The 25,425-nt window shown below is 40.1% G+C and overlaps 1 protein-coding gene across 2 annotated transcripts in view; it reads left to right on the plus strand.

The window, feature by feature from the left end:
* The window catches only part of ABCC4 (ATP binding cassette subfamily C member 4), a 190,059-nt gene that overhangs the window by 138,097 nt on the left and 26,537 nt on the right, over nt 1-25,425 (plus strand). For both annotated transcript variants that reach the window (XM_032496772.1, XM_032496773.1), the window contains 6 exons: nt 8,050-8,200; nt 9,822-9,941; nt 11,157-11,267; nt 12,176-12,276; nt 13,346-13,537; nt 21,301-21,456. In XM_032496772.1, coding sequence (XP_032352663.1) covers nt 8,050-8,200; nt 9,822-9,941; nt 11,157-11,267; nt 12,176-12,276; nt 13,346-13,537; nt 21,301-21,456 — 831 coding nt within the window. The remainder of the gene's footprint in view (nt 1-8,049; nt 8,201-9,821; nt 9,942-11,156; nt 11,268-12,175; nt 12,277-13,345; nt 13,538-21,300; nt 21,457-25,425) is intronic.

Below are 25,425 nucleotides of genomic sequence, written 5' to 3' on the forward strand. Positions count from 1 at the left end.
AGGTGTCCACAGTCATTTCTTTCTAGAGAGGGGAGCACTAAAGAAAAAGCTGCTGCATCTGGATATTGAGAACAAAGCAAGCCTGAGACTGGGGCATAATAGGCTGGGTCACTTGCTTTCATAGAAGCAAAAGAGTGGAACTGCCTTTACTTGTCTCAGTACCACTGACCCTTGCATTTCATTGTGTAGAGATGTCAGGGAAAGTGTGTAGAAAGCATTCCAGCCTCTTTGACTGAACAATGACTTTGTCATTTTGAGATTTCTATGGTGTGTTGACCCCTTCCCCTACCCCCGCCCTCGAATCCCTGGTGGACAAAAGAGATTGTTAGTCAGGCTGCCTTGCCCTGGTTTGAAAGATCTCTGTTTTACAGAATCTTTAAAAGTAAACCCATCCATTTTAACTGAAGCACAGCGTTTTCACGCCTTTAAAATCAACAAAAGTGTTTTAGTCGGGGCATTTGCTAGGATGGAATATTCCTTGAAAATGCTAGTCCCAGAGATCAAGATTCATACACACTGCCAAGTTAAAGAGGGTTTTCTTGTTAATAGAAAGGAGAATTGATGATAAGGGTTACTGGAAATATTTACAAACACTTGACCTTCGGGGCTTTGAGATCAGGGTTATATGAGTCAAACAAGCCCCCTCATAGGCTCCTTTTACCTTTTTCTTTCTTTTTTTAATGAAAGATGGGATGGTCGGTTTTTTTCCATCGTGATAGTTAGCACACTTAGGAAGCAGCACAGTCAACATCAGCCTGGTGACAGTTAATCACCGGAGACCTTCCCAGGCTGCCAACCAGTGTTCCAATTTGTCTGTCCCAGCATGTGTGCTGCAATGATAATGTTTATAGTTTAACATGAAGTTAATTAAGACCTAAAGAAAATAAAATTAGGATCTCATTTTTGTTAAGCCTGGCAGTGTTGTGTAGCGCGTAGAACTTTGTTATCGCACTCTTGGATGATGTCCACTGCTAAACAGTAGTGGCCATTCAGGGTACTTTGTCTCCTTGCTGTCTTGTACACTTTAGGAATGATAAAAGGGACAGTTGTTACTAGGCAGAGGAAAATGGCCAAATATTTGCTTTCGTTGAGGGCATTTATTGTGTCTATAAACTCTTCTTTATTGCATTTGTTCAATTTTATCTACCCAATGAATTTTCTTGATAAGATTAAGAACAAAGTGTGAGCTGGCAAACTTGCTTCAGTTTTAGGAAAATCTTGCAGGTGCTATTTTATGTGTGGATATATTTCTTGGTATCTGAGTTATGCAGGGCTCATAAAAAGACATCGGGAATGTTTCCATTTTGTGGTGGTCAGTTTTTTACATTTTGTTTTTTATTAAAGTTTAGTTGATTTACAGTGTTAGTTTCAGGGGTACAACAAAAACAAAGATTCGGTTTTTAAATATACATACATTTATATATATTGTTTTCTGATTCTTTTTAATTATATGTTGTTATAGGAAATTGAATATGGTTCCCAGTGCTCTGTAGTAGGGACTTTTTGCTTATCTATCATATATATGGTAATGTGTATCTATTAATCTTCAACTCCTGATTTATCCCTCCCCTTCTCTTTCCCCTTTGGTAACATAGTTTGTTTTCTATGTCTGTGAATCTATTTTTGGTTTGAAAATAAGGTTTGTAGCATTTCTTTTTAGATTCCACATGTAAGTGATGTTTTTCTCTGAGTTACTTCACTGTAAATATGGTAATCTCTAGATCCATCCATGATGCTGCAAATGGCAATATTTTTAGTTTCATTCTGGTGATCAGGTTATATGTCAATTTGGCCAGACTGCATTCTCTAGTTATTGAATCTGCGTGTTGCTGTGTAAGTGTTTTGTAGATGTGATTACAGTGCATAATCAGTTGACTTTAAATAAGGAAGATTATCCTAGATAGTCCAGGTGGGCCTGATTCAGTCAGTTGAAAGGCTTTAAGAGCTAAGATGTCCCTGAAGAAAAAGAAATTCTTTCTGTGGATAGCAGCATCAGCTCCTGCCCAAGAATTATAGCCTTTTCTTTGTAACAGCCAGCCCTATGGATTTTGGACTTGCCTAACCAAGTTTGATAGTAAAATATTATCCTTTCTATGTTCTTAGATTTAGTTTGTTGATAATGTTTATTGTTCTTAAGAGAGTTTGTAGTTTTTCTTTCTTTTAATGTCTTTGTCTTGTTTTTATATCATAATAATGCTGGACTTCAATTCTGTGGAGAGATTTGGTGAAACTTTTTTGTACCATCTACTTATGAAGTCCTCTGGGTTTGAAGTCTTTTCTCTGGGAAATAAAAATTATGGATTCAAATTCTTAAATTTATGGAGTTATTCAGATTTTCTATTTTTTTTATTACGTCAGATCTTTGTATGTTCTTTTTCAAGAAATTTGTCCTTTGCATTAAAATTCTTAAATGTTTCAGCACAATGTTTATCTTCTTTTTAATGCCTGTGGTATCTCTTGTGTTATCCTCATTTAATTCCCAATTGTGATTTTTCCCTCTTTTTTTTTTTTTTTTCTTTTTTTCTTTTTTAACACTTTATTGGTACTTTCAAAGAACCAAGCTTTGGGTTTGTTCATTTTCCTCCTTGGATGTTAGTTTTCTATTTCATTAATGTTTACTTTTTAATTTTCACTCTTCTCCATAGTTTAGTTTAATATACTGGTAATATTTTTAAAATTATTTTAAAATGGATTTTAAGACCCTTGGCGCTTAGCCTTTTTTAAAAATAAGGCTTTTTGTTGTTGTTGTTGTTGTTGTTGTTGTTGTTGTTGTTGTTGTTGTTAGAGTAGTTTTTAGTCCACTAAAAAATCAAGAGGAAGGTACAGAGATTTCCCATGTATTCTCCGTAGCCTTAAAAAACAGTTCTTAATGCTATAAACTTACCTCTAAGCACAGCTTTAGTTTCATCCCTCAAATTTTAGTATTTGTAAATTTTCATTTTCTTTTATGTCAAAATACTTTCTAATTTTATTATAATTTTGAATTAGATATTTTGAGGTGTCGTATTAAACATTCAATCACAGTGATATTCCAGTTATCTTTTTGTGGTTGATTTCTTGTTTAATCAGCTTAGGTCAGAACACATTCTGTATAATTTCTTCAGATTGAAGTTTGTTGATAACTTGCTTTATAGTATAGCATATATGCAGTCGAAAAGGGCATCTTACGTTAATTACTGACTGCAGCATTGTGTATTTCTTAATTAGGCCAAGTGTCTCAGTGCTTCTAAAATCTTTTATATCTCTATTTTTTTATCTGCCTGCCCTATCAGTTATTGAGGTACATGGGTTTAAATCTCCTAGTATGAGTAATGGCATTGCCTGTTTCTACTGAATTCTGTCAGATTGTGCTTTATGTATATGTTTTGGAGTGATACTACTGGGTTTATAGAAATTGAGATTTTCTTTAATGTCTTCTAGATATATTGACCCTTTTTTCTTACAAAATATTTTCCTTTAGTTCTAGGACTCCTTCCTAACTTCATGTTTGTAGTTGTGTAGATAGATAATCCCTGCTTTCTTTTGGTTAATGTTTTACTGGGGTACCATTTTCAGCATTTCATTTAGACTTTTATGTGCTGTTATTTTTAAGGTGTGTCATTTAAACATAGCAAGCAGATGGACCCCTGTCTTGAATTTAAAAATGAGCTTGAACACTGAAAAAAGGTAGAAAGGAAGCTAATAAACAATGAGATAACATGGAACACCAAGGAAGGAAGTACTGCACTACATTTCCCTAATGCTTGGTTAATAAATTGTAAACCAAACCCACCATTCACTCTTCAGTGGAGTTGGATGATACAACTGAAGGATACATAGGTCCCAGAGATGGTGTGGATGTGAAAAAATCTGAAGCAGCCAAGTGAAACACAAAAGGCACAATTAGTGTATCCCAAGGAAAGAACACATTCAGAAAATCTTAGGGTTTGTACAGAGTTTGTGGAGTGTCTCGTACACATAAGACACACCCACGTTCACTTAGCTGTGTCAGCTGAGTGGGTGAGGTCACAATAAACAGAGGTAATATAGGAGTGATCTGGGAACCAGAGTTGATCTCTGAACTCCAAGGACTTGCAAGCTTATCAGCTTACACCTCCAGACTCAATACTAATCCTAGGTTGGTATTAATTTTAGGAACTTACATTTAAGAGCCTTCCCTATTTTTCCCTTTTATTCTTTTTATCCTATAATTGAAGGGTAATGAGTATTGCTTGATAGGAATTACATTTTATTTCTTAGTACTTAGAGAGTTTGTGTACCCTGTTCAGGATTTTACTTCCTCTACAAGAATCTGCTATTAGCCATCAGCACAATCTTTGTGATAGCCATTTCATCTAAAAGTTATTTTTTTATCTCAAGTTTCCAGAATAAATAGGAAATTCTCCCCTATACCCACATTAGTAAACAGCTTCCTGATCAAAACTAGGCTTCATTTTTTTCCTCTCTCAATCAGAAGAAAATCTTACTATGTGTTCTTGCCAAGAAGTGAATCTTGTTTTGTTTATTGCAGTTAAGTCATATCTTCCGCAAAATCAGTAATAGTTTAAGGCAATCTGGATGATTTGTACTTACCACAACTTGGAACGGAATTCTGAAGGGTCTGACAGATAGTAGAATTAAAAGCTCTGAAATTCTTTTGAGGTGTTAGCAATCTTAATGATCTTGACTTTATTTTTCAAAACTGCAAACAAATAATAAAAGCACTGTCTACTGATTGAGCGGCTTTGTGATTAAATACGTGTTTCACATTGTGCCTAGTATATATGTATGAGAGCGAGGAGAGAGTTGAAGTAGAAATGGAGTAAGCCAAAAGTATGGCTGGCATATTTATTTGCATAAAATAAGAGGAATAAATTTTTACTGCTGTTTATAGAAAACATGTTCTTTGGCACAGGCTTCACAAAGACTAGCAGGAACAGAATCCCATGGAATTAAGTTTAAAGTAAGATGTGGATAGATACCTAGGAATTCCTACAGGACTGGAAGCAATTTAGAAGTTAAATGTCAAACAGGCAACTAGGCCCTCATAGTTAAAACTTAGCTTGTGAAAGGAGTATGTTTAAAAAAAAAACCTGCAATATTAGAATACAGTGTTAATTCTAGAGGCAGAGACTTCCTGGGGAAATCTTAATCCAAATGTACATATTGAACATGTAAAATCCTTAGACTCATTTTGTCTCCTTGGGGTTTATGTATTTATTAAAATTAAATTCCTCCCCCGCCACCCCAGGTCATTTTGCTTTTTTGGGCTCAGACCTCATCTTTCTTATGAAATTTTTTTTCTTATTTAAAGAATAATTCTTAAAATGTGTTAGTGTGTTCTTTTAGTGAGCTTTTTTAAAAAAATTTTTTACCTTTTTATTGAATTATAATCAGTTAACAATGTTGTGTCAATTTCTGGTGTACAACATGTGTCAGTCATATATATACAGACGTATATTCCTAGCATTTTTAAGACCTTTTAATGATCAGCCAGATCTGTGAGCTGAGTAGCTGTTATTCTCTAATTAGCTTGGAATCTACAACTGGTCCCCACATGGGAGAGCCCATATACAACCCCAAGGAACCCAGGAAAACTAGAAAATGGAGACAAATTGAAAAGATAATTAAAAGAGAGTATATTTAGATGCTAACCTTTAAAATATGATTTTGTCTGACTATGGGATTCTCTGTCAGGGAGCAATGAAAAGATCAGGCTTGAGGCCATAATGACTGAATCGTGTGACTTTGGGCAAATGTCTAAACCTCTCTGAGGATCACTTTTCCCGCTTTGTAAATGGAGGAGTTCATTTCCCTTTCTCAGATTTGATGTGAAAATGAGATAAAATAATGCCCATAAAATACGTGAGGTCTGGGACACATGGCAAGCCTCCTGAAACGCCATCCGTTATTGGACTGGTATTTGAGAAGTTGGGGTAACTGTCACTTCTTTGGTTGACAAGTAGATCTAGAGACTAGTGGGATTTCTTCAGCATTGTGGGAAAATTTGCCATGGGCACTAGCAATAAAATAGTATCTTAGTTTTAAAATTTTTTGATTGGGCAGGTTTTTAAACAAAGCCATTAACATTTTTCACAAGCATTTTTTCCCCTTTTCTTTCCTGCTTTTATATGTATATATTTCATTAACAGTTCATTTAGATGTCAATGTGGTTTGTCAGAAACAGCTGCTCACAGGACCACAGCATCCTTTCTGAGGATGAGAGGTACTCATTAGGCTTCCCTTCCATAAGTGATGGTGACAGGGTCCTCTACCTTAGTCATCCAAACCAGGTTGCTTCCTTGCACCAAGAAGGCCGACCTGAAGTGGATACGATTGAAAGTCCTGGGATTCATTTGTTTACAAAATCTTGGTTTTGTATTTCCATTGATAACAATACATCAGTTCATGGTGCATGAAATAGAAGATGCCAAGTTGATCTTCTCTTTAGCATATGTTGAAAGATCAAATTTGTTTTTGTCGGTTCATAGGTCCACTAGTTTTCTCCCTTAGTCTCCCAGAAATACTCAACAGTTTCAGAGCAGTAAGTCTTCACTAAGAAGAAGCAAGGCTTGAAGTAGAAAACGGGTGGGTGATAAGAAACATCTCAAAAAATGTTGACTTGCCTCCATATCCCTGAGGTCATCAATTTGGAAGTCCTGGAGCTGGGAAGAAAATACAGAGAGGACAAAAGTTGTGGCAGGTGTAAAGTGTATCGGTCATATTATTTTAAAAATGCATCTTTAAACAAAACCAGCCTTCTGATACAGTATTCTCTGTAGGACAAACAGCAGCTGCGCTGGTACCTCGTTGGGCGGCACTGGGCTGTTCCACTGGTTGGAATGAGCTGTCTCTCAGGGTCCAACTTCATGAGAATCTTACGATTATTTGTGTCTGTTAATCTTTTAATACACCATCCATCATCCCCTGGCCGCTGGTAGGTATACAGGGCACACACAAGGGTGTTAATAATGGAGTTAGAGTTTCTGTTTGTTAGGAACGGGTGAGCACTCTATGTACATTATCTCATTTATTTCCCATCATCATCCATTTACGTTGCTGATTCAGCCCAGTATTTGCTGTGATTAGTAGTGGAAGAAAGTCTCACCCTTCCTGTTAATGTTCAGGAGGTTAGCCTTAACCCTGTCTCAGCGCAATACCCAGCTAATGGGATTGCCACTTCAGGTGTGGGGTGTCATTCGCTGCTAACTAAAGAATTACTCTGAATTGTGAAAAATCACCAAGTACTCTCAAGTTAAAGACCATCCAAGAACTGTTTGAAATGGACATTTTAAGGACTTAGCATAATAGTAGAAAGTTGACTCTATGTTGGGGACAAACTTTAACTTGTGGTAATATCTCCTGACTTTGGTTCTCCGGCTATGGGACTTACACTCTGCAGTCCCTATCAAGCTGCTTCTCCTCTCCCTATGCCTCAGTGTCTCCATCTGTAAAATGAGATCACACTATTACTCAGTATTACTAAGGAGTTAATACGTGTGAAGTATTGAACGTGCAGCCCTGTGCACAGTCAGCACTTGGGAAATGTTAAATATGGATGAAAACCAGGAAAGAGGAATTCCCACTCCCAAAGGTCAGCATTTGAATTTTTCCTGCTTTTCCAGACTCTGAATTTCTAATTAACCACTTCTCTATCCCGCCTTGTATAGCTGAGGCTTCGGGACACCTCATCTGTGATACCAGCTCACTCGTCTCTCTAGTAAGACCTACTGGCTCATGATAATTTGGGATTCAACTCCCACTCTCTCTGAGTCTCAGATTTTCTCATCTGTTAAAAATAGTAATGCCTGCCTCAGAGGGCTACAGAGTATATCAAAAGAGCTAATACCTAGAGAGTTCTTATCATAGAATTTGGCACATATTAAGCCTGCCATAAATATCATGAGGACCACCCATGATCTTGTTATTTCTTTGGATAGAAAAGCATTCCGTGCCATTCCCACATGTCTCTCGAGGAAAAAACTTTAATCCTAAGAAAACAACCCATTAAAGTTTATTTTTGAAAAGAATGGGGTAAAGAGGCCTCTGTATGTGTTTTCACTATTCCAGACATTTCTACAAGTGATTGGTGTGGTGAGTGTGGCGGTGGCGGTGATTCCTTGGATTGCGATACCCCTGGTTCCCCTTGGCATCATTTTCTTTGTTCTTCGGCGATATTTCTTAGCGACATCAAGAGATGTCAAACGCCTGGAATCCACAAGTGAGTACCAAGGCTCTCAGGCTGGCTTCCATCTACGCTGCAATTAACCAGACCCTGAAATTATGCAGACTCTGTCTTCCAAATTTCTAAGTTAACATTAGGTCAGTGGGTATTATGGCCACCGTGAGTCAGTATGGTCCTTAGGCAAATGGAGCCGGTGGCGGGTCAGCTGCAGCTTTGTCTGTTGGCACACGGAGGATACATGGGAGCGCCATGAGGACAGGGACCGTTTCTGTCTTGTTTGTAACATACTTCCTAACAGAACAACCAGTCAGTAAACATTTTTCTAAAAAATAAAATACTTCATCATGTTGGAACTAAGGTGGAAGGGAAAAGGGGATTTTTCTTCACCTGAAGTTACTGGAAATGACAAGGAAAGAAAAAGAGTATGAAAAGAAAAGGAGATTTCAGGAAATGTATTTATATGTCAGAAGTAATGCATTTGAAAAATAGATTGTTTGACATACTCAAAAGATGGAGAAAAAGTTGCAGTTGTTAAGTGTCTTGAAAAGATAAGTTCTGTTATTTTCAGTTTGCTTTTTATCATCACCTCTATTTGGTATAATACCACACTGTTTGTGGTCCTTCCTCCCCAAGGCTGTTCATACAAATGGATGCTGAAAAAAAAAAAAAAATCCCCTTTGGAGGACACGGGAGGGGAGGGGTCTGTTCAGTACCCTGTTAATCTATTACTCCATTCAACTTCCTAGTTTAAGAATAATGAACATTCTTTATGAATAATCATTCTAGTCTACATGTAATCTGAGAGGATAAAATAATTTAGAGCTTATTACATTATTAATGCGCATATTCCATTGTTATTAAATCATAAGGAAAGTAGAAGTGTTATTTACTTACTCATTTTCTTAAAAAGCTACAAGGGCAATAGGCAAACAGTATAGAAGGAATGTGGTTGTATCAGAAGCCTTCAGCATGGATAGTTACTGCAAATTAATACCAACCTAACTTTCTTGAAGCCAAGCCAAGAAGAGATGCATATTGAGTTCCATGGTTCTCCATGTCTACTAAGTGGAAAAAATATTAATTCATGAACATAAAGGAGTTTTTTGTTGTGGCTTTTGCATGTTTTCGTTTTTATATGTGTGTGGTTTTGTTTTTGTTTTTAAATAATAAACTCTTGAGAAGGGGACGGATAAATTAGGTTTGGGATTAACAGGAACACATTACCATATATAAAATAGATAAACCACAGGGACCTACTATAGTACAGAGAACTATGTTCAATTTCTTGTAATAACTTATAATGGAAAGGGATCTGGGAAAAAATATGTATCTATACATACAATTGATTTGCTTTGCTGTACACCTGAAACTAACTATACTTCAGTAAAAATCAAGATAAAAGAAAAAAGAATTTCATTATCTAAATCTATGTCCGACTTGAATTTGGTCAAAGCTGGGTTCAAAGAGAAACTTACCAGGTCGGTAAAGTGAAGTTCGTTAAGAACAGGATTTTGAAGGTTGGCAAGCAGCATCATTCCTCCCCCAGGGAGCCCTCCAGGAAGACCTTGTTGTGCTGTTTGTTGTATCTTGCGACCTCAGAGGCTGTTGGTTTCCTTGCATACAGCTTCCCTGACTTTGTCTGTCTCTGCTTCCCCAGCACGGAGCCCGGTCTTTTCCCACTTGTCGTCTTCACTCCAAGGACTCTGGACCATTCGCGCGTACAAAGCCGAACAGAGGTTTCAGGAACTGTTCGACGCACACCAGGATTTGCATTCAGGTCTGTAAGTTTCTGGAAATGATTTCAAAGGTTGGGGTGTGTCACCTTCTGAGGTTTGACCTTCCTCTCAGGTGGCCTTGCTGGCCTGCACCTCTCTCTACGTTGTCCCACATCCACCTCTGCACCCCTTCCTTCCCCACCCCTTCCTCCCAGCATCCCCTGTGTGCCCCCCACTTCCCTGTCACACCCCCTGCTTTTTTCTACCCTGACTGGCTTGCATTGTCTTTCCATCACAGTGCCCCATGGCTTTCTGTCCCTTTAGGGCAAAAGTCAGCAGCAAACTCCCCCAACCCCTCCACCCCACTGCAAAGAGCCAGATACTAAATATTTTAGGCTTTGTGTGCCATACTGTCTGTGTTGTAACTACTGAACTTTTCTGTTGTAGCACCAAAGCAGGCAAAGATAATACATCAGCCAGTGTCTGTGGCTGTGTTCCAATAAAGCTTTATTTATAAAAGCAGGTGGTGCTGTTCTTGCCCGACAGGCTGTTATTTGCTGATCCTCTTTTCAGAGCCTACAGGGTGACTGACAAAAGTGATTGAGGAAGAGGATTTTCTGATTATCAGATTTGCCACCCACTTGATGTGTACTCTTTGTAACAGTGAAGTTTTTCTCTAGGTAGAAAATTTAGAATTTCCCATAAGTCTTTAAAATTCTGGTCCACCTTTCCAGTCTTTATTGTATTTTGAAGATGAAATTGGCATTTTGAAAGCCACATGCAGATCTTGTTAGCTGATGGTCATTCAGATGGTGGCTCCTATGAAGAAGCACTGGGCAGGGCCCTGTAGGAGGTGCAGAAGGTGCTGGAGACAGAGTGTTAACTGCACCCTCTGCTGTGTGAGCACTCGAAACAGTCGACTGTGTGTGAGGATGACTCTCACGTGGAGGACCAGCTCTGCAAGAAATGCACCGATGAGACCATTTTCCCACATTCTTCTTTGTTACCGTATTTCTCTTTATGACCTTTGTGGGTGGAAGTTGTCAATGCGTGCTTCCCCCATGGCCCCCGGACTGATTCCTTCGTGTAGCATGTGGTGTTCTGTGTCATAACCTAGCTTTCCGAAATCCTCAGGCTCCTTGGGTTTGTAACTTTGTTGTCCTACCTTGTGTAAAAAATCTCCTGCAGCTCAACTGAGCAAAATGCCTTCCCTCAATCAAAGCATCTAACTTTTTTTTCTCCTTATTCATTATGCTTATTTCGGGTCACAAATCCAGAGGCTTGGTTCTTGTTTTTGACCACGTCCCGGTGGTTCGCTGTGCGACTGGATGCCATCTGTGCCCTCTTTGTCATCGTCGTTGCCTTTGGGTCCCTGATCCTGGCAAAAAGTAAGTATAAATGTGAATTAGTTGCAGGATTACAGTTTATAGCTGCATTTATCCTTATTAAACTCTGTCATATACTGTTTCATTCTAATGAATTGTATTAAAGCATTTTCAGCAGTGTGTTTCCATAGGGCGACCCACGTAGAAGAGTTATTTGGCTCTTGATGAGAGCTTTTATCCTTTTATCTTTCTTTGAGTGGGTTGAGGGCTACACAGCTGTAGCAAGCTGTCCCTCTGAACACTCCAGGTAGTGTTCGGCAGTTGGGAGCAGAGAACCAAGTTTTGCATTAAGCTTGTTGCCCAGTGTTGTGCTTTAAGTTTATAGCTTTAGGGCTACTTGGATTCCCTTGGTTGTAGGTGCCTGGTGCACTGGGGTGAGGAAGATTCTCTGTAAGGAAGAACACTGTCCTCACTGCTGTGTGATTACCAGGTGATCAGGTGTTGGCACACATGGCTTGAAATCACCATCCCCACATATTCCATAGTAACAACACTGAATCATGATCTTTAATAGTGGAACCATAAGAGTAGTATTTTCGCTTTAAAAGTACAGGCTTTTAGAACCCATTGCCTTGTTTTTTGTGGTTTTCACTGTGGCTGCATTGGACGCAGAACATGAAATTACATAAGGGTATTTGAAACCATAGTGACGAAAATCTGAATAATGACATGATTCCTCACTTGTATGATAATGTCGGGGATTAGTAAACTTATTTAATAGATTTCTGAATTTCTAGTGCTCTTTTTCCTTTTTCTTTTTTCTTTTTCCCCTCTTTGTATCATCTCCTCTTTCAGTAGAGTGGTTATATGCAAGTGATTTAAACATTGTAAATTTGTCTTCTTGGTAAATTGTGCTGGGCTTGGGGTCAAGAATGGGACTGACTTTATTCCCTTGTTCCTTCCTCATTTAGCTTTGGATGCCGGGCGGGTTGGCCTGGCGCTGTCCTACGCCCTCACACTCATGGGGATGTTCCAGTGGTGCGTCCGGCAAAGCGCCGAAGTTGAGAATATGGTGACGTTTATCTTAACATTTTTAGCCTTCTCAACTCTCCTTGCCATTAAATGGCATAAAGGCAATTTTTTTTGTAAAATCCTAAAACTAATTTTTACATCATAGCTAACAGAATTTGTTAGATCCTTCCTCCATCTGTTTAAAGTTAATGTAAAGTAAAATACACACATCTTTTTCTCAGTCTCATGTATGCCATGTCAGCAGGTTTTATATTCATCACAGGCTGTCTTCAGATGTAGTAAGTGTCTCTGTAGGAGGGGGTTTCTGAAATCCTGGAGAGGATATAAACTGATTTTTTTTTAGAGGCTTGGTTATTTTAGTTTCCTAGTAGGTAATGACTCATTTTTGGTAAAAGAAGAATTCAGTATTTTGGGGTTGTGTATTTGTTTTAAGTATTCCCGCTCCCCTATTTCAGCATTTATTCTTGTATGAGTTGAACACCTGAGTTTGCTAGTGTCCCTCCATTCTGGTTGGATTAGCCCCCTCTCAGAGTGAGCTGTCGAAGGTGTCACATTATGGTTGTTTAGGAAGCCTTAGACAATATGTAAATTATCTCCGTTTTTGAGTATTTGCAACTTCTAAAGGGAGAAAAACGAAATGAACTGTTTCCATTTCTCTGTAACAGAGCAAGAAGTAACTAATTATTAAATGAGGTTTAATAACCATCCAGTTCTAGTCTCCCATGACAGGTAACCCTTCTGTAGCAAAACACTACTGGTTGGGGTCCAAAAGTAGGCTTTCCTTTGACAAAGTTCACTTGTCTTTTAATATAGGTATGAAAAGTGGATCAATGAAACCTTAGTGTTCGTTCCTCTAGTTCTTCTAGTTTGAATATGTTTAAGGAGGTAGCCATGATAAAAGAGTTACAAGACAATGAACAAGTTAACAAATCATCAGTGCCCTTGTAAAAGCACTACTTCTGTCCTTTGGGGATGCTAAGACCTGAGATATTCCTAACCATATAATAGCAGGTATAAAGGTATGAACAAGAAGATCTCATTTACAGTCTCTAAACATCCAGAAACAAGAATCTCTGTTCCTAATCCACGTGATGTTATATGTGTTTCAGATGATTTCAGTGGAAAGGGTGATTGAATATACAGACCTTGAGAAGGAAGCGCCCTGGGAAAACCAGAAACGCCCGCCACCGTCCTGGCCCCAGGAAGGGGCGATTGTCTTTGACAATGTTAACTTCTCGTACAGCTTGGATGGCCCTCTGGTACTGAAGCATCTGACAGCGCTCATTAAATCTAGAGAAAAGGTTTGTTTCCGCCATTTGCCTATTTAAAAGTCCAGCTAAAGATTTAGCACCGCATCTGCTGTTGGCTTGTCAGTGTGTCAGGGAGACTCTTTGTCTCTCATGGATCCAGATTAGATCAGCGACCCTGCAGGTGAATCTTTCTTGGAAACTGACCATGGAATGGTCATTTCTTCCCCTGTGTTGTGCGCTGCCTCATGGTGGTTGGTGGGCCCTGGGTCCTGGGGTTGGAACTTAACCTGACCCAGAATACTATATTTTTATACCTGATTATTCATTTGGAGTCTTGGAAGTCAACCCTGGCTCCCTGTTGCTAACTTGCCAGTATCTCGTTCCTCTCCATCCTTTCTTCTTTGTATTTCTGAAATCTTCTCTTCCTCCCGTGGTTCCCTTTGGTTGCAACCTTCCTCTGTCCTTTTGCCCTTTTCCTCGAGTTGTCTTGACTAACACACTCTCTGCTGTCTTCCCCTGCTTTCCCTCCCTTAGCCTGCTTCTTGCTGAAGTGCAGATCTGACCTGTACTGGCCTGGGCGAGGTGCTGCTGGACCATAGCTCAGCCTCAAGTCCACTCAAGCTGGGGCTGAGTGGCCAGCTTGTAGCCACCTGGGAACAGCCCAGAGTCCATACCTAGCCATGGGCGAGGAACCAGATACCCTAGCTGGAGGCAGGGCTCGGAGAGCAGAAGGGTTTTGAAGAAGAGGCTAAACCAGAACAGACAAGGCAGTAGGAAGCCCTTCCCTACCTACCTCTGCAGCGAGAGTCCTGACGTTTGTGTGACCCCTGCACCCGCGTCGTGTGTAGATTCCCCCAGAACTCTGTGTCCTTGCTGTTCTAAGCTTGTGCCCCCTGCCCCTCTACCCCAGAGTCCCTTCCCTTCTGTCACCTGACTGATGAACACCTCCTCATTTTCAGAGTCAATGCTAATGCATCTGTTTCTGTGATACCCTCAATTGTAACTCAGCCCTTACATGATCTTTTAAGATAGGGTATATGGTACACCTGTGTTCATAGCGGCCAAAAGTTGGAAGCAATGAACTTGTTTATGATGAAAATGACCAATGAATGGATGAACAAAATGTGGTATATCCGTACAGTGAAATATTATTCAGCCTTAAAAAGAAAGGAAATTCCAACCTATAGATAATCAATAAGAAATGAAATAAGTCACACACAAAAGAAACCAATAAAGTGTGATTCCACTTGTATGAGATTCTTAGAGTAGTCAAATTCATAATGGAAGAAAGTAGAATGGTTGCCAGGGACTGGCCAAGGGGTGATGGGGAGTTGTTAAATGGCTGCAGAGATTCCGTTTGACAAGGCAAAAAATATTTTGGCAGGACAACAATATGTATGTGCTTAACAATAAACTGTGAATTTTATGTTACATGTATTTTACCACAGTTGAAGTAAAAGATGGCAGCTGTGGCATGCTTTGTCATTTTAGTCTGTATCTCACAGTGCCCCGCGTCTTCTTAAGGTCTATTTTTATCTTGGTACCCAAAACGTGGAATTCTGCAGGGCGTAGAGGGGCTGCTAAGGGTGCTGGCTGGGAGGGTGCGTAATACATGATAGGAGCAATCGGTAACCGAAACATACACACAAGAAAACTTCATAAACAACCTATTACCCAGACTTGTTAAATACTTGAGGAACTGCTCTTTACAAACTCTTTTCACCACAGATCCATCTAGTGGACTGTAGCCATCATTTAATGAATGATACCCTTGTGACATGAAAATGCCCAAGTGATACCCAGGAAGCAGTTTCAGTTAGCCACATGGCAAAAGCTCTCTCCTGATTATTTCCAGATTCATTGCAGGTCTGGAAGAAGGTGAGGACTCCTGAGTTGGGAAAACATTAACAGCAGCTCTAGATGAAATCCTGTCCCTGAGAGCGCTGTAAGCGATGTATGTTACCTAGCAGTCAATACATCCATCAGATTTCCCGTTGTAAACCTAATTTCGTTAATTTGCACTCATCTTCAGTTTGCCCCAAAGCCATAAAACACGAATTATCTAAGAAACTTTGTAGTACAACTTAGGAACATAGCAGATTTGTATTCTTCCATCTTAAAACCCCCAAATTGTAGGATCATCTGAGATTCCAACATGGTTGAGGCATGTTGAATTTGGAACCTGCGTTAATGACTGCAGTGACTGAACTTCTGATTTGTGTCTTGGTCCACACACAGCATCACCATTCACTTCATTTCTGTGTTTGGAGGTTGTCCCCGGGGCGGAGCCGCGAAGTGATGTCACTGCCCACGTACATTCCCGGTTTCCTCTCCTGCCCACATGTTCCCGTCCCCGTTACCCCGGGACGTGCCTTTGGGGTTGGATTTGGCTGAAAGCAGCTGCTGTGGGGGAGGTCGGAGGAGTGTGCCGGCCCAGTGGATGTGGGCTTTATTCTCGTTCCCTCATGTCCTCTGCTGTCCTGATTCCTGGAAGTTAAGAGTCAACAGCGAAGTGTAATAGGTACTACTCAGGTTTCTAATGTACGGGAGAAATAGCAAGTAAAATTAAAGACCCAAAATGAGGTAAATAGTGCGCTGGGCTTTCTGGTGAGATTCTGAACATTGGCTGCATTTTTTCATTTAGATGATTTTGTGGTTGATTGGATCATTTTAGAGAGTACTGGGCCATTTTAAAGCATTTTCCAGCTCTCGAGGTAGATTGATTTTGGTTTGTTATTTTTTTTTTTCCCTTACTCAGAGCTATTACTTGGATAATAGATTTTTACAGATGTTTGCTGGACCTTGCCATAATGTGTAAAATTGTTCATTTCCTACACTTTCTCCTTTTTTTTTTTTTAACCTAGTATTTTGTCAGAAACCCCTCCCCTCACTCCCAGATTGTCCCACCTCCCCTGCCGCCTCCTCATTCCTTGTGACTCAGAATGTGCTGCCAGGGCCAGCAGTTCCTGCACCACCCGGGAGCTTCTTGGAAAATGCAGACTCTCAGGTTCACCCAGACCTCTTGACTCAGTCGCATTTGAACCCGACCTCGCAGTGAAGGCCTTTCTCTCTGGTGGGTGATTTTCAATGACTGGTAACCTGTGATTTCCAGGAAACATCCCTTGACAGTTTGGAATTGAGCTCCTGAATCACCCAAAACCCTCTGTGACTGAGCATGAGGCTCTGGAAAGTTCTGTGCCACTTACCCTACAGATTTTTTTATGTTTGTATTCTGCAAAGTGTGCCTTTACATTATAATCTAATTCTGTGTGACTCCAATGCATTTGTTTGCATCTTTTCAGTGCAGCGTGCCTTCATCACAGGCAGCTTTCACCCTGCTCGCTGGCCGTCCCCACGCCAGCCTCCTGCGGGGCTAGGGCTGTTCCAGCCCGGGCTCAGCCCTGGCTGGGCTCGGGGTCAGAGGCAGCCGAGCATAGCGGTGTGTGTGAGGCTCTCTTACCACCTGGTGGGATCAGAAATTGAGTCTTGCTGCCCCAAGCAGGGCAGAAGGTCCTTGTGGCCTATTTCCCAGGTACCATGTGCCCCACTTAGCCACAGGTTTCTCTCCCAGCCCAGCTGTGGGTGCCAATTCTTCCTGTTGACAGCCCACCTGACCTCAGGTATCTGGTACCCTCTTTGCTCAGAGTCGTCAGCCCTCTGGTTCCACCACCATGTTGTTACTCGCCCGTATCCATGTCATGCAATAGGATCTATATGGCAGGCCTGTTCCTCTGACTGCAACTACACCTTTTCTCGCTATCTCTCTTCTAGCTAGACAGAAGGACATAGTAAAGTCTGAAGCCATCAGCAGAATGTAAAAGTGGCCAACAGACCAATGGATTTGAGTCCCATTCTGTGACTTATGGGCTCTGTTTTTTTCAGGCAGACTAATTAATCTTAGAAGCTCGATCTTCTCTTCTGCAAAATGGAAGTGGTAGGACCTAACCTCGAGGGTTGTTGTACAACTAAAGACATGTAAAGCACCCAGTATGGAGACCAGCACAGAGTAAATAAATGCTTGGACACAGATAGCTGTCATTTTCATAGGGCGTAAAATGACCATAACGACTTACACTGTGAAAATAGTTGTCTGACCCATGGAAATGAGGAGTTGGTCATTTGCAATCATATTTATGGCTCTAGGAGCCCTCTGCTGTGTCTCTCCATCCAGCTAATCCTATACCTAAACAATGTGGTAATAGAATTCCTGTAAATTTCTCCTGCCTGTGTTAAAAGCCTTAGCTCTCTCCAGAATACTTCTTTGCAAAGGACACCACAGGTAATACGAATAATACAAACTTGAATCCAACACAGATCCTGTTATCAGCACATACAGTCCAGTTGAAGAAATTTAAAAAGGATATACTAGCTTCAAAAGGCAGAAGGCTGTCACAATTTTTACAGAAGTTTAGAAAAAGATGACATAACATCCTTTTGGGTTGGGTGACGTCCACATGAGGGGTTAGGTAGAACAATTCTGAGGAATTAGGCATGTGAAACTGTGATGTGTTGTCAGAATTTCAGCGGGTGGAAATTCATATAAAAGAAATTCTGGGAGGTGGGATCTGCATAAGCAAAAGCGAGATGCCCCGATTCAGTGAATGAAGAACTGGGCACCTGCAGAGCATTCAGGGAAAAGAACCACCAAGTGTATAGCACACATTTTCATATTCAACCTTCCCAACTACCTGGTAATCCCTAGGAAGCTGACTGGTGGAGATGAAGAATGAAGTTAGTGGGGACAGTTTTGTGGAAGCGACTTCCTGGGTGTCAAGTGATAGGCATGGAGCCATTCTGCAAGTTTAATCTGAGAAGTGGGAAGACGCAGGGAACAGGGAGCCAGTATCCCTTGTGCAGCCCAGCGGGCGTCGTGGGAAAGTGATTCCACTTTTTGGAAATTGGACTGATGTCAATTAAAACAAAGTGATAACACACAGGTTTGTGAATGTGGAGGGAAATGGGTGAGAATAGGAAATGCTATCATATTTCTGGGGGGTAGGTTGGCAGTACTTAACAGCCTCCTTTGAAAATGTTCGCACCTGTTTCTCAGCAATTCTGCATTGGAGAATTTATCTTAAGGAAAGCGTTAAGATTGTTTGCAAAGATTCAACTTCAGGGATACTTATCACAGAGTTATTTATAATAGCAAAGTATTCAAAACCGACTAAATACCCACAGGGGGTTTGTTACGTAAGTGATCACATATTCTGTAATATGTACCCATTAAAGTAAATATTTTTAGGGAATCCTGACAACAGATTACCACAACATGTTCATATTAATCACAGTTTATTTTATGTATATGAGCTTATATCTGTAAGAACGCACAGACACACAAAGCTTGAAAGAAAATACATCAACATCTTAAGAATGGTTTTATCATAGTGCTGGGGTGATGGCTAGTATTTATTTACTTTTCAAATTCATGTGCATCAATTATTAAGGAAAAGGTTTCTATTTTGAAAGGTAATGCAGCCTTGCACTCAGGTAATGATTCTGGTCCTTAAAGTCTGAGTCATGGAAGTTCAGTCTTTGGCTTGGCACGCTGGACTCAGGGAGACCTGGAAATAAGCTGGACAGTTGACCCCTGTGCCTGGGAGAGAAGTAATGAGATTGAACTGGGAAAGTCAGAAAAAGCGGCTGTCTTGTGTGGGGCGTTCAGTGCTGATCATGTTAAGTTTGACACGTGAAGAGAGCTAGGTGCAAATGTCTAACAAGTTGGTGTGGTCTTCAGAGACCAGCCCTGGCCTGACTGGATAAACAGAAAGTCTCAAAGCAGGTAAAAGAAGACTGTCTTCAAGTGTCTTTAGTGTCAGGAGTGTAAACTTAGTGATACTGGGGTACTCTCCACTTGCAATTGGTAAAACCCATTGGTGACTGGGAAAGATTCCCAGACAATAATTTTGATGACCGAAGAGTAGATATAGTCACAGCTGGGCTTTCTTTCCCTTCCTTCCTTCTTTCCTTCCTTCCTTCCCTCCCTCCCTCCCTCCCTCCTTCCCTCCTTCCTTCCTACTTTAAATTTTTTAATTTTAATTTTTTTTAAATTTAAGTACAGTCACTTACAATGCATCAATCTCTGGTGTACAGCACAGTGTCCCAGTCATACATATACATACACAGCTAAGTTTTCTGAGTTGCCTTTTCCTTAAACTCCTCACCGGAGTTTGGAGTTCCCAGTCTTGTGGTCGTGAGCAGCCTGCCTTCCCTCTGCATATCATGTCCCATTTACCCCAAGTCTACAAGTGTTCCAGTTTGCACACATGGATCAGTTCCAGGAGAGCTGATAGCATGGGAACATAGTTTTCACAGACATAGTTCTCACAAATCCGCAATATCTTCAAGGTTTGTCTGTATACAGAACACGTGAGATATATATTTGTATATTTATGTGTACATATGTGTGTACATATATGTGTGTGTGTGTGTGTGTGTGTGTGTGTGTGTGTGTAATATGCCCTGGGACCTTCCTGTGCATGCAGAGAATGGCCCATCTATACTGTATATATTATGATTTACCATAAGGTACAAATGGCTACAAGATAAATGCACTAAGGCCACTTTTATTACATTTAATCTGTATAAAGATAATTTTTTTTGAAATGCCTTTATTGATTTCACACACCAAGCTTTGAATCTTTGGAGGTATTCAAGTGAGAAAATGTGTGTAGTTTTCAGTTTAAAATCAGTGCCCAGAAAGGTTTAGTTCTTTTCTTTTTAAAGCCATGAGTTTTTAAATTTTACTGAATTAATTTGCAAAGATTGAAAGCATATCTTAAGTCATCTCTTGGGAAACTCCCACTAGGGAATCTGCGGTTGGCCAACCTCATTGGTAAAAAAACAAAAGCCAGTTTCAGGATACTTGTTTGAATGCATACAGCTAAAAGCAAGTTTTTACATTACAGTTTCATTTCTGACCAGCATTTTACCTGCATTATATTGATTCATTGATCTTATTGTTAATGCACTTAATTTCCCTCTGCTTTGGTTTTAATAACTAGACTGATACTTAATATGTATCGTTCCAAGGGGCAGTTTTAGGTATTAATTGGTTTGTAAAACGCCGTTTGAGCTGCTGAGATGAAAGGTCCCATGTAAAATACCAAGTGTTGTTTGTGGTGTTGGTGTTGTTGATCTCATTATGTGTGTTTTGTGTACTTGCTACTGACTTTTAAGACACCGAGTCCTGTATTTTGCAACTATAAGTCATTTTCTGTCAAGACAGAGCATATTTAAGATGCCTACTATCAGGAAATGATTTAGTTTCTCTACCAAAGAATAATAATTCCTCTTAAATGATAGAACGCTGCCAAGCTGAATACTTGTTTGTATATAACACTTCTGACTAGACTTGTTGACATCTCTGTGAAATTACCCACCTAATTCTCAAGGTCAAAATACCCAGACAGCAGGAATAAAGCTAATTTAAAAGCTGACTTCTTATGAGCCACTTAGGAGACTGCTGGCTTTTTACTACTAGTAGATTGATTCTGTTATTTGTAACTCTTCTTTGGACCAGGGGATCTCAACCAGAGGACATTTGTCAATGTCTGACATTTCTAGTTGCCACATGTGGGTTTTTTTCCTGGAATCTAGTGGGTAGAGTCCACATATACGGCTATACAACCTACAGTACGTGGGAGAGCGTGTCCCCAACAATGAATTATCTGGCCCCAAATGTCAACCGCCACACGGTTGAGAAGCTTTTAGACTACACCCTGTATAAAACCTCTAAAATGCATATTCAACAACAGGGGTTCTCCATGGTTAGTTGCCCATTGTTAATTCTTAATCCCTCCTGGATCTGGTTACAGGTCGGCATTGTGGGAAGAACAGGAGCTGGAAAAAGTTCCCTCATCTCTGCCCTTTTTAGATTGTCAGAACCTGAAGGTAAAATTTGGATTGATAAGATCTTGACAACTGAAATTGGACTTCACGATTTAAGGAAGAAGATGTCAATCATACCTCAGGTATGCATTTCATGGCATTCCCTTGTGTTCTAAAGCAACTAACTTTAATTGCTTTTGATTTGTTGTTTTTTTTTAATTGAATGAAAGTGTTGATCTTTTCCCCTCCCTAGTAGAGAATATTTTTAACAGCAGGTATTTTCAACACACACTTTCATCAGATCCTAGGTTTTGTTTGTCTTTTCATTTATTTGTCTTACATGTATGTGATTTAATAGCTTACCCAGATTTCTAGACTGAAACTTCCCCAGGTGCCACAGTTTTAGCCACTGATAACCAGATAATTCTGAGAACAAAATGATAGTTTGTTTCTCAATGGAAAAACAATGGAGAGGTTTCTACAGGGAAACATGGATTTTGTCTTGATGGAATTCTGCTGGTAGGAAATAAAGATAACCTTTTCAAAGGTTATTATTAACATGGAGGACTTTCTGTTAAACTAGGGGGCTATGAGACTTAACAGGGTGTATCGATGCTTTTGGGAGACTTTCAGGATTCAGCCATGAGTAGATGATTTTAACCAGGGAGGCAGTACAGGTTAGTGAGGAGGGACACGGGGCATGGAAGCCCACCTCTGTGCACCTCAGTATTCTGGCCCTTACAAGGCAGCTAACAGTACCAGCTCCTCCTGCTGCTGTGAGGTCTAAATAGGTTAGTGCGTGTGGAGTGCTTCACGTAGATCCAGTTCGTGGTTGCTCTGATGACAGAGCTTTGAATTGATCATCTCTTCCTGGGCTCTGATTCTGTTTTCTTCTGTTCTGCTTTTTAAAGACTTTGAGAGAGTGTTTTGGAGACTGGATTAAATGCACAGTAGAGGCTCCTGTCATTCCTTGTGGTTCATTCACCCAACATAGTTCAGTGAATATTTACTGAGCAATTACTATCCTCCAGGTATATAGCCAAGGGCAATATAGGCCCTTTTCACATTGGCCTGGGCCACACATCTTCTATTCTGCCCTCTGCTTTGACAGGTTGGATCTTTTTTGTTTTGTTTTGTTTTTTTTGCTTTGTTTTGTTTGTCTGTTTGTTTGTTCATTTTTTGTTTAAATACTCTACCATCATCTGGCCATCAAAGGAAGCTCAGAAAAACACCCTCTTGAGATGAGAAACACAGAGGGGAAACCAGACAAAATGGGCCAGGAAAATGTGCTTCCTGGAGTGCAGGTGTAATGAGCTCTGAAATGCCTGTTTAATAGGAAGCATGCAGCACATGGTACCCAAAGGGGTGGCGTATGTGGACTAGTGAAGGAGTATGTGACTGGGTGCAGCTGTTGCTGCCAACCCCTGGCCTCTAAAATAACTGGAATTAGTCTCACTACTTTTGAAGTAAAGATGTTCCTTTTAGATCACAGTGAGATGCCATCTTACACCCTTAGTCTGTCTATTATCCAAAAAACCCCCCACAATTGAAGGAATTGGAATCACTGTTCATTGGTGGTAGAAATGTAAAGTAATACAGCAACTGTGGAAAATGGGATGAGGGTTCCTCAGAAGTATTAGAAGCAGAATTATTATATGATACAACAATTCCAATTTAGAGTATAAACCCAAAAGAATTGAAAATGGGATCTGAAAAAGATGAATGTAAAGAGAACATACCTATATGTGAATGTTCATAGCAGCATTATTCTCAATAGCAAAAGGTTAGAAGCACCTAAGGGTCTTGACAGTTAAATGGAAAAACAGATGTGATATATGCACAATGGAATATCATACAGCCTTTAAAAAGGAAGGAAATTCTAACATGTGCTACAACATGGATGAACCTTGATGACATTATGCAAAGTGAAATAAACTAGTCACAATAGACAAATAGCATATGATTCTACTTACATGAAGTACATAGTGGAGTCAATTCATGGAGAGAGCAAGTAGCATCGTGGTTGCCAGGGCTGCTGGGAGGGAGGAATAGGCAGTTGTTGTTTAATGGGTACAGAGGTTCAGTTTTGCAAGATGAAGGCAGTTCTATGATTGGATGGTGGTGATGGCTTTACAACAGTGAATGCATTTAATACCACTGAACTATACATTTAAACATACTGAAAGTGTGAAATGTTATATGTGTTTTACCACAATTAAAATTTTTTGAAAAAGATATCCATTTCAGGAAAAATGAAATTTTCAGCACATACAATCCTTATATTTCAAATTTCTTTCTAGCTTTTATGTTGGTGACTTAGAGATTACAGTAAAAAATAATTTTAGATTCCCAAGTTATAGATTTTGATTGTACCCTTCTCTGAAATGGGCCACATAAGATTAGTTGGCAGAAATAATTGGTTTGTCTGTAAAGTCCTTTCATATCCTTGGATGGATGGATCTAGAAATGTGCCCCTACATTACTTTTAATGCTTCTTAATAAGAAAAAGTTGTATGCTGTGTACATAAAAGAACTCCATAAATGAAGAAATAACGTTAGATGATTCTTGGCTCTGCTAGTAATGTTTTGGAAGCACATCTGAGCAAAGACTGAACATACCTTGACATCACCAGGTTTTGGTTCTGTTCCATAGGTTTCCACCCTACTTTTTAGCATGCTCTGTGTACACACTGCTTAGAGCATGCTTACAAAACAGTGCTGAGCTTTGTATCCATGCAGATAATGATCAGCAACCATTGTCCTCCTAGAACCTATAGTTTCTCACTGTCTATGCCTTTGTCTCCAAGGAGAAAGGTTGGTTGATTAAAGAGAGAGAATCTGAAGAGACTGAGGAGTCCCAGGAAATCATTCAGGAGGCAGCCAGGGATAGAATGCTGAAGAGCTGAGACCGCGTCAACTTGAGCCACGTTTTTATTCTGTCTCTGTCTCCTCTGACTGTGGGCCCTTGATGGAGTTGCTTGGCTCCCAAGCTTCATAGTCCTCGCCCTGTAACCAGGTCTGGGAATTACTGCTGTACAGATTTGCTGTGAAGGTGCAACAGGGTGAGAAAATATTTGTAGTCCATGCCGGGCCCTTGGGATCGCTCAGTCATAGTAACGATTATTATTATTAGGGATCGGGGCACTGGCCTTTAGGATATTATTTCTACTTAAGTAAAAAGGGTAACACATTCTGGAATGGCTTTGGTCTTTAATTTCTGTTTATGTTTTTGTGATCCTTGGTGATTTTCTTTACATTTATGGCTTATCACATAAACCGTGTAGTTTACATAAATTTAAAGAGTGAAGCAAAAGAAAAAAAAGAAAATCAACATACTAGGAGTTTTAGGGGAAAGTTTAGGAGAGAAATTTATCTTAGGGTCTTTTCTCTCAGGAACAAGAGTCGAGAATATCACTGGCTCCCTTCCCACGAGGTTCTTTCCTGACTACCGCCCTGTTCCCACTGGTACTTTCCATCCTCCACCACAACCCCTGACTTTTTCTCAGCCCTTCTCACGTTCTTGACTATTTTCTTCCTCTCCTGGATGACAGGGCCTGAGTCTCTCATTTCTGTTGCTTTAGTGCTTGTTCCAGTCCCTCACCAGTTACACAAATATCAGTAATAATCCCTAACATTGGTGGAATCCGTAACAAGTTTTAGCCTCTTTCCCTACCATCTCCCACTTAATCCTCACAACAATTCTCCTGATATCTTTATCTGAGAGATTTAAAAACTGAAGCACTGGGAGCTTAACCAGCTTATCAAGTAAGCAGCAGAGAAGGATTCAGATTTCATTTAGAGAAAGTCTCAACTCCAGAGCCAGAGTAGCTAACCGGTCTGCTAGTGACTCAGCACACTGCTGACTGCGGTCCATGGTAGAACTGCTTCCTGTCATGACTTCTGTGTACACATGTACACACACACACACACACACACACACACACACACACACACACACACACAGAGTCGCACACATGGGAACAAAGATTTCACAAAACAGTATTACTTGTACTCTGTACTCTGCGCTCTGATATTTTCTATTCTATCCATTCTACTGATTTATAGAAAGGACAAAATGATTATTATGAGCCACAAAATTGATTTCATGACCC

Source organism: Camelus ferus, chromosome 14, assembly GCF_009834535.1.
Source record: "Camelus ferus isolate YT-003-E chromosome 14, BCGSAC_Cfer_1.0, whole genome shotgun sequence".
Taxonomy (NCBI): Eukaryota; Metazoa; Chordata; class Mammalia; order Artiodactyla; family Camelidae; genus Camelus; species Camelus ferus.